This window comes from Vitis riparia, chromosome 7 (assembly GCF_004353265.1).
Source record: "Vitis riparia cultivar Riparia Gloire de Montpellier isolate 1030 chromosome 7, EGFV_Vit.rip_1.0, whole genome shotgun sequence".
In the NCBI taxonomy this organism is placed as follows: Eukaryota; Viridiplantae; Streptophyta; class Magnoliopsida; order Vitales; family Vitaceae; genus Vitis; species Vitis riparia.
The window spans coordinates 27602367-27618957 of record NC_048437.1 but is presented as its reverse complement, the minus strand read 5'-3'; the positions used below and the strand labels follow the sequence as shown (position 1 = coordinate 27618957).

At 33.0% G+C, this 16591-nt stretch overlaps 1 protein-coding gene and 1 pseudogene across 1 annotated transcript; one reads left to right on the top strand and one right to left on the bottom strand.

Annotated features, from left to right (window-relative positions):
• Window positions 1-582, bottom strand: LOC117918228 (annotated as a pseudogene).
• A 9197-nt stretch (window positions 583-9779) lies between these two features.
• On the top strand, window positions 9780-10574 carry LOC117918227 (protein SRC2 homolog). The gene has a single exon (XM_034834735.1). It carries the CDS (start codon window positions 9780-9782, stop codon window positions 10572-10574), a length of 795 nt encoding a protein of 264 aa, XP_034690626.1.
• Window positions 10575-16591: the final 6017 nt, after the last annotated feature.

Genomic DNA, 16591 nt, shown 5'->3' with positions numbered 1-16591 from the left:
CTAGGCATCATCATCTCTGCCAGCAGCCTTCTTGGCAGCCACCTTCAAGTTCTTTCTCTTCATTCTCCCAGGGCGACCGCCTCCAAGGGGACTTGTGAGGGAGAAATCGATATGCTTCCGAGAGTCCATCCTCACTAAGAATGAGGGTATGTTGACCACCTGTCTCCCAACCCTGATATGCCTCTGCCGAATGAGGACACGAGCATGGTGAATTCACTTAGCCATACCCGACTTGAACACAAGTGTCTGGAGACGGTGCCCGAGGAAGTTCTCCACAGTCAGGGCCAACACATAATCCAGCTTGTTCTGGCTCTCATCCAAAAGCCCATACCTGTTCATCCTCCTAAGAAGAGCCTCACCCTCAAAGATGCGGCGGGGTTTTTTCTCATCGAGAGTGAGAAGCATCCTAGCATTATTACGGATGCGGCTCAGCACATACTGAACCTTCCACAACTCTCTCTTGCATCGGAGGCCATACTCTCCTACAAGTTCCAGCTCTGCATCCAGACGCTCCTTCTCGTAGGGACGACGGGGCTTCTTGAATGTCTTCCCATAGTTCCGGTAGAAACTGACGTGAACCATGTGAATATATATATATATATATATATATATATATATATATATATATATATATATATATATATATATATATATATACCTTTTAATCTTGTACTCTTGTTTTAAAACTTCGTTACAAAACCCATGTGAACTAATGCCATCTTTCTATGCTTTTAGCCGCTTTTAGTTGACTGAATGCAGATGGTTATAGAAGAAAAATTGAATGTGAATATTCTCTCCTATCCACAGCTCCCAAATATCGAAGGAATAGATCGATTAAGGAAGTCTACATATAATCCATATATCTTTAGGTAAAAGCATGTGGTGATATTGAGATTCACTTGAGATTCCATTGCTTCTTTTCTCAACTAATTAAGTATGAATTACTTGTGGCTAATCAAGGAGGTTTTCAGGCTCAAAATTAAAAGGGGAAATTCCTGAACCTGTTCACAATATTATAGCATGATACTCTCTCTTTCTATAAGAACCTGATTTTGATGAAGGCTGATGTTCTGCAAGGATCAAAAGCGCAGTGGGAAACTCTCTCTTCTATATCTAAATAAGAAGTTCGACTACAGATACGTTTAGCCATTTACACCATACGAAATTAAAAACTGCGAGGCGAGGTGGACAGATTTATTAATAATATGATTGCTGAGTACAAAACAAAGAGAACACAGATTAACTTCACACATAAAGAGTAATGCTATATAGATGGCGCAGAATGATTCTCTGGGTCCATCTTTCAATGGAGACTGACTCGTTTTTGTCTTGTGTCTGTTAGAAAGAAGCAAAGGCCATATAAAACGTCTAGCTAGACATGTATCTTCACTTACTTATGTCTGTCCACGTTGAAGCTGTCCACCATCTAGAACCCAAACGGGTTCAGACCGAGGATCGTAAGGGCAGCAAAGGCAACCCTAGCGACTTCTACACCTCCAATCCCGTCGTGTCGCTGTTGTTGCGGCAGCAGCGGCTGCATTGCATAGCCGTAATATGGTGGATGGTAAGGTGGGTAATAACCTGGATAATAAGGAGGGGGAGGGGGTGGGTAGACCATTGAGCGGGGGGTGGATAGGGCCACGAGTAGGGTGGAGCCGCCGGGTACTTGTTGCCGCCACCTGGTGGCTGTGGTGGTGGTGATGGAGGACCATAACCGTAGAAAGGCGCCATAGCTGCAAGCCTGCAACTTCTTATTGCTAGATCTCTATACCCTTTTATAATCAAGTTTGAAGGTGAATTATAGCTTGATATAGAAGTACCCGTTATGACTCCGTCTTCTCCGCGAATTTTCCAGTGAATTTAGATTTGTAGAGGACTTGGCTCTCTGTTGGGTAAAGTCTCCGAAGACCGTCAAGTTGCAGGCACGACAGTGAAATAGACACGATTTCGTTAAATCAATAATATTACTTAATAATTTAATTTAAGTTAGATTAATCTCTTTTTAATAAAATAATTTAATGTCGCAGCCTACACCTAAAAATAATAATTTAAAATAAAATTAATTTATTTTAAATTTTAAATTTCTTTTACCTTATTTATTCATAATTAGTGATACTGTCTTAAAAAAAATGGCTAATTTCTCTCCAAAACTCGTATCTAAAGCTCTCCAAGTTCATTTATGTACAAACCAACCTTATGCAATTACCATAGCATCATATATTGAAGAGCTTCAAAAATTTTTTTGCAAGTGAACCATTCTTCCATTTGCTAATCTTTCTTTGATTCACTTTCATCCTAGTTTTCTTGTTTATTACAATCTTCAAATTGCAAATCAAGAAGAATCATTAAGAGATTTTCATCTTGTATTGTGTGAGGAATGACATTCAAGTAGTAAAAAATTGTTGAAATGAGATAGAAATAAATGTGTTATATGCTGAAAAATCTTACATACATTATATGTTGTTATGAAAAATGAGGATAGGCAATTTAAAAAAAAAAAAAAGAATAAAAATATATGGATTTACGTGAAAAACTCTAAACGGAAAAAATGGAGAAGAAAATCTACTATATCAAAAATTGGTATAAGAAAAAAGAGAAAGTTGTTACCGCATAGACATAAACATAATAATTTTTATTCACCATATATATCGTCCCATTTTTCATATCAAACAAGATAGAATTCAAATCACCGAACCTATTATAGATATTGACTTTATACAATGAATAATAAGGTTGAACAATAGTATTATAACTTATCTCTTTGTCACGTTATCAAGAAAACTCTATGGCTCTTATAAGAAGACCAAAAGAATGCTCCTTCTGACCTCTTCAATCTTCTAAGAAAATTGATCTTAGTACTTCTCACAGCCTGTCTCCAATTTTCTAAGGTTTTGATCTAATTTCTGATAAATCTGTCTTCAATCTTCTTTGCTGAAAAAGATGTATAGATCATTGGAGGTAACCTTGCTTTCTGCAAAGGGGATCAAAAGGGTCAAATAAATCTCCAAGATGGATGTGTATGTGGTGGCCACTGTCTCTGGCGATCCTTGGAGCCTCCAGAAAACGCCAGTGCATAAGGATGGTGGATCCAAACCCACTTGGAACTTCACCATGAAATTCATTGTCGATGAATCGCTGGCTCAATCGGACCATCTCATGCTCATTCTCCAGCTCTGGTGTTTTGCACCTCCACACTGACGTGGACATTGGGGAAGTCTTCAAATTGATAAATGGTAGTTTTTTTCATTCGTTCATGTACAGAGTATATATAGAGGGTAATCACCATTCTTAGAATGAGAAAGAATGATACAAGGAAAGAATGATATAAGGAAATAACAACTAATATCCTAATATCTCAACTTTCCTAATATCTCAATATTCCTAATATCTCAATATTCATAATATCTCAACTTTCCTAATATCTAAACATTCTTAATATCTTAACACTAAATGATACAAGGAAAGAATGATATAAGGAAATCATTCCTAATATCTCAACACCCCCCCTCAAGTTGATGCATAGATGTCACACATGCCCAACTTGTCTAAAAATTTTGAGAACACTTGACTTGAGACAGCTTTGGTGAGGATATCGGCCAATTGATCTTCTGATCGAATCTTTGGCAATTCTACAATCTTATCATCCAACTTTTCCTTAATGAAGAATCTATCCACCTCGACATGCTTTGTACGATCATGTTGTATTGGATTATGAGCAATGTCACATGCGGCTTTATTGTCACAAAACAATCGGATTGGTTGCCTAGATAGGTAACCTAAATCCTGTAAGAGGAGTCTTAGCCATAATGTCTCACAAAGTCCTAGAGTCATACCTCTAAATTCCGCTTCTGCATTTGAACGAGCGATGACATTCTACTTCTTACTTTTCCATGTCACAAGATTACCACCTACAAAGGTAAAGTAACCAGATGTAGATCGCCTATCATCCACTGCACCGGCCCAATCAGTATCAGTATATACTTCTATACTCTGATGATCAACATTTTTAATTAACAAAATTCCCTTCCCAGGAGCATTCTTCAAATACCTCAAAATACGCATGACTGTATTCATATGTTGCTCTCCAGGATTATGCATGTATTGACTCACTACACTCAGTGCATAGGCAAGATCTAGTCTTGTATGAGCTAAGTACATTAATCTCCCCACAAGTCTCTGGTATCTTCCCTTATTGGTTGATACTTGATTAGGCTCAACACACAATTTCAAACCTTCTTCTATAGGTGTATTAATAGATTGACATCCCGATATTCCAGTCTCTTGTAAAAGATCTAAGACATACTTTCTTTGAGACAGAAAAATTCCTTCACTTGATCGAGAAACTTCAATCCCAAGAAAGTATTTCAGAGGACCTAGATCTTTCATTTCGAATTCTCTAAATAGATAATTTTGCAAAGCTTTTCTTTCTTCAGGATCATTTCCTGTAACTACCATGTCATCCACATATACGATAAGTGTCGTAATCTTACCATGTTGCTTTTTCAGGAACAAAGTGTGATCTGAATTACTTTGACGATAGCCAAAAGCTTTCATTGATTTTGTGAACCTTCCAAACCATGCTCTCGATGATTGCTTCAACCCATATAATAACTTCTTCAATTTGCACACCTTCTGACATTGCTTTTCTAACACCATGCATCCTGGTGGAAGATCCATATATACTTCTTCAGATAACTCGCCATATAGAAAGACATTTTTCACATCAAACTATTGTAATGGTCAATCTAGGTTTACAACTAAAGACAGTAATACTCGAACTGTGTTGATCTTAGCTATAGGTACAAATGTCTCTGTGTAGTCAATTCCATAAGTTTGAGTGTACCCTTTTGCTACCAGTCTTACTTTAAATCATTCAATACTACCATCTGCCTTGTACTTCACACTATAGATCCAACGACACCCAATTGGCTTCTTTCCTAGTGGACATTCTACGATTTCCCATGTTTCATTCTTCTGCAATTATTTCATCTCTTCATTCATTGCTGCTTTCCACCTTGGATCAGCTAAGGTTTCCTGCACACTATTAGGAATAGCTACAGTAGATAATTGATTTACAAATGACTTATTTGATTCAGACAAACGATGGTTAGACACATAGTTGCTCATGGGATATTTGACCTTGGTAGACAATTCAGGTTCATATCGGGGGTTTAGGAATACCTCTATTATGATGGTGTGGTAACCGTTTCATGAATGGATCAGGTTCCAAATTAAGAACACCCTCAGTAGACGACGATTGATTTGGTATTTCAATGAAGACATCTTCGGACCCAAATTGTTGACCACTCATATCCAACTCACCCGCTTCCTAGTTCACTAGTTCAGATTGTCCAGATTCATTCTCCTCAAAGATATGATAATCATAATCGAGAGTTTGAATTTCCTTATGGTACTCCCCCTGAAGTTCAGACTCAGATGAAAAATACATCGAATCTTCATGAAACACCACATCCATTGTAATAAACATTCGTCGAGTTGGAGGATGGTAACATCGATATCCCTTTTTGTGCAATGCATATCCAACAAACACACATTGCAATGCATGGGAAGTTAACTTGGTACGTTGGTGTTTGTAGAGATGCACAAATGTCACTCAACCAAAAACAAGAGGAGGTAGATTTGGGATGGTTAGGGCAACTACAACATTAGTAAGATCTTGGAGAGGTGTTTGGAAGTTAATTGAGCTAGAAGGTACCCGATTGATCAAGTATGCGGCAGATGTGATTGGTTCTCCCCAATAAGATATTGGTATTTTTGCAGCTATCAAGGAAGCACGAACAACCTCTAACAAGTGCCGATTTTTCTGTTCAGCGACTCCATTTTGCTAGGGCTTATTGGAATAAGTAATCTGATGAATGATGTCATGCTCTTCCAAATACTTTTGAAGATCAGAACTTTGATATTCTCCACCATTATCACTACGCAAAACCCGAACCTTTGCATTGTACTGAGTTTCAATCATTTTATGAAATTTTTGAAACAACAAGTTCACTTCATCTTTGGTCTTTATCAAGCATAACCATGTCATTCTGGTATAATCATCAATAAAAGTAACAAACCAACGTAAACCACTCAAAGTTGGGACTTTGGATGGGCCCCAAACATCAAAATGTATAACCATAAAAGGAAGTGGACTTTTATTTAAAATTAACGAAAACGAAGCACGATGGGTTTTAGCCAATTCACAAATATCACAACGGAAACCAGAAATATCACTCTTTGCAAACAAACTAGGAAACAATTTTTTAAAATAACCAAAGGAAGCATGTCCCATACGTCGATGCCACAACCAAATTTCAGACTTTTTCTTCTCCTCCTCAGATCCATCTGCCATCAAGGCTTGTTGCAACTTATTTGAATCCTTTGACTGCAAGTCCAAGTAATAGAGTTTTCCTCGCTTAATACCACAACCAATCGTCTGTCTTGTTTGGATGTCCTTAATCACACAAAATTCAGGCAAAAAAATGACAATACAAGATAAGGCTGTAGTGATTTGAGAAACTGACAAAAGATTGTAATCTAGAGATGGAATAACTAAAATAGAATCCAAATTCAAAGTATCTTTAAGAGTTAAGGATCCTTCCCCAATGACTGGGGTTGTGGAAACAATTTTTTGTGAGGAAGGTCTAAGGGGTGAAACCTGTTTAGAATCAAAAGTCATATGATCTATAGCACCAGAATCAATTATCCATGCACTATTAATAACAGGTGTAAAAGTATTTAAAAACTTACCACCATGATCTGTAGCGGCTACCAATGTAAAGGCTTTCTTAGCAACATTAACCTTTGTTTTTATTTCGGCAACAATTGCAGTCGAGGTTTTCTTGAAATCCTTCTTCTGTTGATCAAGATTATTATCATTAATAACAAAGTGATGATAGCCTAAACATGATCTAAAGGTCCATGGTTCAAACCCTCGGTTCCTTATTGTTTTCCTGGTCATTCCAAGAGTCGTTGCTTTGAAATTGTGGGATATCCAAACTGGTGTGATCAGTCTTATTGCAGTGAGTGCATTTGAAGGTTGACTTATCAATATTAGGGCTTGTCTTAGGATGGTTGATCGCTGTCGGACTACCATAGCGACAAAATATCCAAGATTTCAATTCCATGGCTCTGATACCATCTTCAAATTGATAAATGGTAGTTTTTTTCATTCGTTCATGTACATATTATATATAGAGGGTAATCATCATTCTAAGAATGAGAAAGAATGATACAAGGAAAGAATGATACAAGGAAAGAATGATATAAGGAAATAACAACTAATATCCTAATATCTCAACTTTCCTAATATCTCAATATTCCTAATATTTCAATATTCATAATATCTCAACTTTCATAATATCTAAACATTCCTAATATCTCAACACTAAATGATACAAGGAAAGAATGATATAAGGAAATCATTCCTAATATCTCAACAGGAAGTTGACGTGCCGGTCAAGGGGCTCCTAGACCATGCCGGCGACGACATGTCTGCTAAGTATGTCGGAAAATGGGTGTTCTCCCATGAAGCAGGAGGTACCAGAGCAGCAGCCGACGAAGACTGATGACAATAGCTTGGAAATGCTAGCGGCAGCATTAGCTACGATTTTAATGGGAGATGAGGTGTCTGATGCACCTAAACTTAGCCATGATCACGGCCCCGTTCATAACTGATATGGTTTGGGTTGTTGGCTTTTGTTGTTTTATTTTTGTATATTCTCTTCCTCTATGCCTGTTTGGATTCCAAGAAAATCCGGGATTCGCTTGTATTTTCATGGTGGTAGTAAATTGGTTCATGAAATTGTGGGTCAGTTTTTCAATAACCTTTGATCGACCTACTGTGAAAATTCATTGATGGGAGATAAAATTTAAATATATCTATATAAAATCTTCACTAAATTGGATGATTTCATCGGAAAATGTGAATTGAAAGAAAAAAAACCCTCTTTAAAAAACTGTACTTTAATTTATCTCTTTTCATACCTACCACTTTTTTACCCTTAAATTCAAGCTTCTAGTTTAAAGACAAAGTCAAAATCTTTGTAAACAGCAAGATATTTTTTGGGAGATATCATGAATCTTTGACCAGACAAAACTTAATTAGAATTCAAATATATATAGATAAATTTTTTTATTAAATTAATTTTCTTATAAAGTTATTTCCATAAATATTTAATACAGAATCTTTAATTACCTTATCAATAATGAATTATGTAAGTAAATATTATTTTTTCATTATAATGATCAAATTTTCGGATTTTGTTTTGAAGTACAAAACCTCATCAACCTGATCAATACATATCTTAAGCTTAAATTTTTAGAAAAATTAATTATTCAATTATATCAAAATTTGATTCGATAAGAGGTTATATTCGAGCCACCTTTCATAACATCATCAATACCTAAATGTGTAGACTTTAATGAATAATTACGAAAGAATTAACAATTTCATGAAAATTCACTGGCATATTTATTGGGGTTTACTAACTTAAATCTTCCGTTGCTCTATACGACTGAGAGTCTTCCAACCAACAAGATTCAATGTGTTGACTCTATAGTCAAAATAAATAAATAAATAAATAAAATAAAAGTCATTAATCTGGACCAGTCTTCTTCATGTCTCATGTTTACGTCATGAGAAAGAAAGGAAAAAATCAAACTATGCGCAGCCTTAAAAAGCAATCATTTTGAACAGTACATTTTCAATTGAATTCGAGTCAATATAAGATTTTTCTGCAAATTCAAGGTTTTAAAGATTCAATGTAGTTTTATGACTTTATCAACTGGGAAGAGAGGTTTCCAGAGAGTTTCCCACTCGTTTAAATGGTCAAGAAAGCATGTACGCACGCTATTAAATTGTGTTTCTTCCTTAATTAGATGGGTCTTGGAGCAACACTCTTCACTCGCCACCTTTTTTTAAGACTTACAATTAACAACAAATTTCGTATCACTTTCCTATTGCGGCAGCTCTTAGAAAAATCATTTTTTTAAATTAATTTTCATTCAAATATGTAATAAACTATGTTTTAAAAAATATATGTTTTTAAAAATAAAAAAATACACCAATAATAAAAAAGTAGAAAATAATTTTTCATTCTTAAAAATAAAAATTTATGTATAAAGATATTTAAAAATATAAAAAATAAGTTTTTCTTTTATTTTTAAATAAACTTTTATTTTATAAAATATTAAAATATAGTTTTCGAAATCGGTTTTAAAAAAGACTTGAGGAACAAAACATTGATACCATCTTTTCTTATGATATAAAAATAAATTTTTAATTAAATAAATTATTATGTTGTTTAATAACCAACATCTAAAATTTTTCATCTTTTATTTTCTAAAAAAATAATTTTTTATATATTTTTTAATTAAAGTCAAACAAACTAATTTATAATAATAATTTTTTTTTTACATCCTAAAGTCTATGAGAATATATATATATATACGGAAATAGTGTCATACCAAGTCTATTTAATTTTGTCAGCAAGTGGGTGTTTTATTTTTATATATATATTTTTTTCCTTGACAAGTGGGGGTTTTAGAATAATATTATCCAAAAGATGCCATCTATAATATGACACCTGTGTTGTGAATGTCCATGAATTTTCTTTCTACCCGCTCTCCATGAAGCAGCCGTGAAGCCGCCATAAATTTCAAACATCAATCTAATACAAAAGAGCCGTGAAGCCACCATAAATTTCAGGACTCCTTTGGATCTCTCTACATCTCTACCTCTCTTGTCGTCCTCATCATCATCATCTCCATCAGGCATGGAAGAACTCTGCAGATCTTTTGACATCACAGACCTTTCGGCAGAAGACCTAGAAGATGTCAGGCTCATCTTGAAGATGAAGGTCTACGCCATCGTCTCCATCTCTGGCGACCCCTTCATCGACCCCAACAGATGGTACTCCACCGCCGTCGACTACCAAGGTAGGACATGCCCCAGATGGGACAACACCTTCTTCCACTTCACTCTCCATGATCCCTCCCTCTTCTCCAACCGCCTCCGCCTCATGTTTAGATTCTACTGCGAACGGACCTTCCACCACAACCGTTACATAGGAGGAATCACCGTTCCAGTCAAGTGCCTGTTCGACCTTGCCGGAGTGCTCGACTCCTTCTACCACGTCAGTTTTCCTGTGAAGCTCCCCTCAGGCGGTGAAAAGGGTTTTCTCAAGCTCTCCTTCCGGTTCGGGCAGTCCCTCCCTCGCATCATACGGCCGGCACCGCCATGGCCGCCGCAGCAGCTGCCGAGAAACAACACCTTCAACCATGAAGAGCCACCTCAACTTTACAGTGGGTACCCTTCAAACGACCCCTGCAGTTACATCCATAGCCGTCAACAAGCCTGCAATTATGATGATCAACGCAATGATCTTCACACAAATCAGGTCCAGTGCGCTTCATATAATTTCCGGTCATGCAGTCTTCCAAGCGCACCGAGCTACGACCAAATTAATTCTAGCGGGTCTTTCCCGAGTTCCTTTAAACATTATCCAGATAGCGATAAAGATGACGCATATTACTCTTCTGGTTCATACGATGATGAAGCCGACCGGTGAAAATATCTCAGCCGCAACTCAACTTCATCGATACAAAAAATGGGAAATGTTTGACTTTTCCTGTTTGAGTTTGTCTGGATTAGGCTACATGTAATTAGCTTAGCCAGTCCATTTCTGCAATATTATTATTAGGAAATTAGGGTTTCGCACTCATGTACCATGTACTACTCTCTAGAGGTGTAAATATTGTGCCCTCTCTCATCCAAATTTCAAAAACACATCCTTGGCCCTCATAGAAATTCTAATCTCATGTTGTTTAAAAAATATTGATTGATCACTAGTTTATTAATTGATGATAAATAGTTGTAGACATAAAAAAATTAGTGGATTAAATTACCACTAATTTGGTCTTCTAAAAAAAGAAAAAAAAAATAATTATCTTATGGATAAGTCTCCCATCTTATGGATAAGTCTCTCTCATCTCCAACTATAAAAAGGATAATAATAATAATAATTTTATTATTATTATTATTATCTTATTGGTAAAACCTCCCGAATAAGAAAATTTGCTAAGGAACTAAATCCCTTAAATTAAGCAACTAAAATTGGGGATTCTGAAATTCAAATTCCCTATCTTCACCTATAAATAGAGGTGTCTTCCATCGAGGAAAAGAAGAAAGAGGCGAGAGAGGAGAAAAATTCTGGAAAAGAGAAAATTTTAGAGAGAAAAATCCTAAGAAGAAAATCCAAAGGTAACTCCGTATAGGAGAAGGGGCTTCACAACAATAGAGAACTTCATCAAATCTCCTTGCAAGTTCGGTAAACGGCAAAAGAACTAATACAATCGTTCTTTGCCATTCAACAAGGTCATTCGAGAATAAGCCATTTGTGGCCCTCGATTGATCTCTGAAATAAAAAAAAAAAAAAAAAAAACGTCATCGTCGTCTTCCGAAGTGTGATCAAGTCAAAAGAATCAGGAAAAAAATATTCTTTTGGAAAGAATATTATTTATTTCTAAGATTGTACCCGCTCTACATTTTTAAATTTAATAAATCGTTTGTTCGCATTAATTTTCCTATTTTATTTTTGCTAACTTTTGCAGGATAAAATTTTACAAAATTTGTGCGTACAATAGTAACTTGCAAAATAAAGAATTAAGGGCACAAAATATTAAACTACAAATATGTATATCATGCTCCTTAATACCATCGTGTATAAAAAGACAAACAAAATTTGAATCCATATCTAATAAATAAATAGGGGAAATGCAAATTGAAGAGAACAGGTTCGAACGATTTCCCATTAAACCAAACTCTGATACCATATTGAATTATAAATTTTTTTAAAAATTCAAACTTATAGAATTTTAACTCAATATACATATTATGTTTTTTAATACATTTTTTCACCTACGACTTTCACACATGTAGAGACAAATAAAATTTGGTTAAATCAAACTCTGATATTATGTTAAACTATCAATTTTTTTAAAAACTCGAAATTATAAGATATAATCTCAATATACATGTCATATTTCTTAACATAAAATTCGAGTGTTTGTATATATTTTTATGATCTATCTTGATGATGGAGACTTCTTGTCCTTTGATCAAGTACCTGTTATTTCATATTTGTTAGAACGTGACCATCTGTTGACTTAGTCAAAATGCTCTTCTTAGACAAAAAAAAAAAAAAGTTGTTAAAATGATCTTATCAAACCTCTAGCCAAAGTCCAAGAGAAAGTCGAAAGTTGTTCTTTAACATAAATTAAAGTGTGATAGAGATTATTAGTAAGCTTGATTTGTTAGATTAATGTTAATTTTATCAAAAATAATACAAAAGAAAATCCACTTATATCTAAATAAATAAGGGGTAGGAGAGATGGGTGTTGACTTCAATCATGAAGTTGGATGGTTGATTGAATATTTAATTTAAGAAGGGGATCGTGCTCCCTCACCAACTTCTCTAAGTTTAAATTAATTAATACCAAACTTGTTTAATCACACGTTTTCATAAATTATCCTTAAAAATGTTTTCTAAAGTGAATCATTTTCCAAAAAATAAAAATAAAAATTTTTTTTTTCCTTATATGTTCTTAAATAAGCAAGCATTAATTCCAACAATTATTAAAAATACTACAAGTCTCCCAATTCACATTATCAAGTGAAGTGAGCACTACGTGTTGCATTAGTCACTGTTTGGTACCATACCCACCTTTCTAAGCCAATAGGGTCAAGACACATGGCAAGCAACATGAATAAAAAAATTAAAAAAAAAAACCGATTCTTCAGATTAACCAATCTTACCAACCGATTGCCAAAGGAATTAATATCATACACCACATGTTGTTATCATCTATTACAATAACCAATTATAAAATATGTCAAAATATTTAATCTAATTATTGCCTTTTATGGAAATATTCTATGAAGTAATAAAATAAAGAAAATTTTGAAATAAGAATTTTAAGTAAAAGAAAATTTGCTATTATTCCTAATTCTATGACCCTTTTAGTATTTTAATCTTTAAATTTTTTTTTGGAAAATTCCAATCGGACGAAGGAGGGTAAGGTTGAAGTTTTGGAAGTTTTTAAATTGAAATGACGATTTTATCCTTTTTACATTCTTTGTACCATTTTTAATTTTTTAATATTTTCATCTTTTAATTTTTTCAGACATTATTCATATCAATTTTAAAGTGTAGTCGGAGTTTTTACAAAATATTATTACCCGCTTAAGTGAAAAAAAAAAAAAAAATTGAAAAATTTAGAGGGAACAAAGAATTAAAAATATTTTTTTCCCTCTATGTTCTTAAATAAGCAAGCATCAATTCCACCGATTATTAAAAATACTTGAAAGTCTCCAACGTACGCATTACGTCCTCCATTGACGTTAGCAAGTGAAGTGAGCTCTACGTCTTGCATTAATTGCGTAACCCACATCTTCCCTTCGAGCACGTCTCCACATTTTTATTTCAATGACATATGAATGTTTTTTTTAATTAAATAATAAATAATAATATTATAAATAATTAAATATATGCCATGCATAAATTTTCTGATAAACTAAGTAAATTCTAGATTTATAAATAATTTCTATTAAAAATGATAAATTCACTGAATTCATAAATTATTTTTTTATCTAAAAAATACATCCACTGTTATTGAAAGAGGGCAATTATATTTATATAATAGCCAGTAGGAAAATGAATGAGCCAAGAGCACGGAGGGGACCGAGTCAAGCATGGGAAGACTCAGCTGAAGTCAATTTCTGGTGTAATTTTATTTTATTTCGTAATTTGATCACGTTGACTCACCCGATCAGAACCCAATCCAATATTTATATGGATTTAAGTAAATATTTTTAATACTTGGTTAAACTTGAGTTAAGTTTTCTCAATTTGAACTCAACTTTGATTATGTTTGAGCCAATATTGGAACTATCAGAGCCTAATTCAAACTCGATTTAATGTTTTTATAATATTTATTATCTTATATAATAATGTTCATTTTTCTTTTAGGTTTTAAAGAAAAATATCATATATATTTTTCATTTTTTGTAAAGACATATAAGTTTATTTTGCTTTTTATTGTTATTTTGAAATTTTATCTTATTTAAAAGTTTTTTGAAAACCACCATGAATAGATTTAAAAAGATGCAATCCAATAAATCCAACCATCTTGAGTTTTACTTTATTAACCCGAGTTTAACTCAACCAACCCAAGTTAAACTCAATTAATCTTAAGTTCATTTCGACTTTAGAAAAATAAAGTTCCATTAAACTTAATTGAGTTAATTGTTTCTTAATTTGGGTTTGACTCTGGTTAGCCATCAACCCGACTAACTCGCCCAAATTACAACCTAAGTAATGTAGCCTTTGACAAAATATATTTTTATAAAATATTCAATTAAAATTTTCCAAGTAAATCGATGAATTGATAAAAGTAAATAAAAAATAAACAAGAGAAAAGTGGTTTTTTTTATGAGATTTGAAATTCACTAACATAATTACCCATAAAAATAAAGATAATTAAAATGCAAAAATACTTTTAAAAATAATCAATAGAGTATTTTCTTGGATTATAATATAATAATTTAGATAATTAAGATTGTGACCAAATTAATTTATTGCAAACCACAAAGCACATTCATAATGTGGTAGAAAAGTGAAATTAATGTTATGCATTTATTATATGTATAAAAAAGTCTTAATTAAATAATTTTGAATTATTTATTTGTTATTATTTACACCACATTTTTTTTTTATAGCATATTGTCACAAACTATTTGTTTAATGTTCGTGATCGTAGTGAAAGTGCTGATCAAGACTAGTATGTTTACTGGTTTGAGTTGAATGTAATAGGAATTGTTCTAGGGAAAGGGCGTGTTTGTGATGTTGGAATGGTTCTTTAGAGTTTAGGCAAACCAACCTCGTTAAGTTTGAGGAGCTTGTCGCTAGTCAATGACTTTACAATAAAGAAGAGCTTGATCATTTGCTACACAAATTGGTCAAGAGTTGGACCGGTTCCTATTGAGTCTATGACAGGACAAAACTAGTCAACATTGTGGCTTGATATACATGGTGTGTTGGCTGAGCCCCTTTGATTTGTTGTGTTGGAACTTTAGGCCCATGGCAATATGCTATGAAAAAAAAAATCTAAATTCTTTATTAAATAATATGCATGATAATTATTTTTCAATATTTTGAATTTCTAGTTGATATATATTTATATATATATATATATATATATATATATATATATATATAATATCAAAGCAAAATGAATGTCAAACTAATAAGAAAAAGTGTTAAAACATTTTTAATAATTTACATTTTAGTCTTTATATTTTGTATTTTTACTTTTTTGTTACTTAAATGTCTGAGTGTACACATAAATAAAAATTTTATTCTCTAAAACACATAAAAAGTGAAGAGAAAATAATAATTTTAAGACAATTCATGATTATCTAATTTTAGATATAATTATCAAATTTCAAACCAATTATTATTTCTTAAATGTATTTATTAGTAATAGAATATATTTTTTAAATGTGATTAAAAAATTATTTCTCAGAATTAATTAATAATGAATATTCACGTAAAAATACTTAATAGATAATAGTAAACCATGACAAATCTTAGCCCTTAGGTAATCAACGAAGAGGTGGTGAAATGGGTGATGGTTTTTTTTTTTTTTCTTCACTTCTTTTTATCAAAATTTAATTTAATCAATATCTAAATTTTAATTAAATCAATATATGCTAGCAAATAAAGAAATTAAAATATAAAAAATAAAAAGAGTAAAGTAAAAGAGATTGCAAACAAAAGGATTTTATCATGGTTTAGCAATCCACTCAAATCCATAGTCTCTCACTCCATTGTAAACCTTGAGATATTCCATTATTCCAAGGATGATAATAATTACCTATACAACTTCAAGCTAAAATACACATTTTCCACACAACCTTCAAAGATTCAAGGGAATACGATGATCACTCTTACGAAAGTAGATATATAAGTGTAATGTTCAAGTATGGAAGTTTTAAAATAGGATTAGTGATTGGAGTTCAAATGTATATTCTAATAGCACATAAACAATACGAATTTTGTAACATAAAAGGCTTGAATCACTTAACTTATTTCAAATTGATACTAGGATCGTAATTATAAATCTAACTTTTATTTTGAACTTAATTAGTTCCAAGTTAAAAGAATTATAAGAATGCTATGTGTAAATGTCATTTTCAACTAAGTCAAAGGAAAGGTTAATTATACCTAAAGAATTGAGACTTATGAAACACGATGAGAGTCCAAATAAGGGTAAAATGAGAAAATTGTGAGCATGAATGATGAAAAATATATGTTATAGAAAGAGGTAGAAGGCAACTAACTATGATAAAGAAGGTTTGAAGCATTGCTATCAAGTTCAAATTGAAAATTGGAACTTAACCTTAGGCAACAACACAAGCCTAAATTTGAATTAAATTTAAGCTAAATTCTAGGTTGTCTCTCATAAGTTTTTTAGGGAAAGCCCTATATTGATTTGAAGCTTAAGAGGTTAGAAGTCTACTACTTGA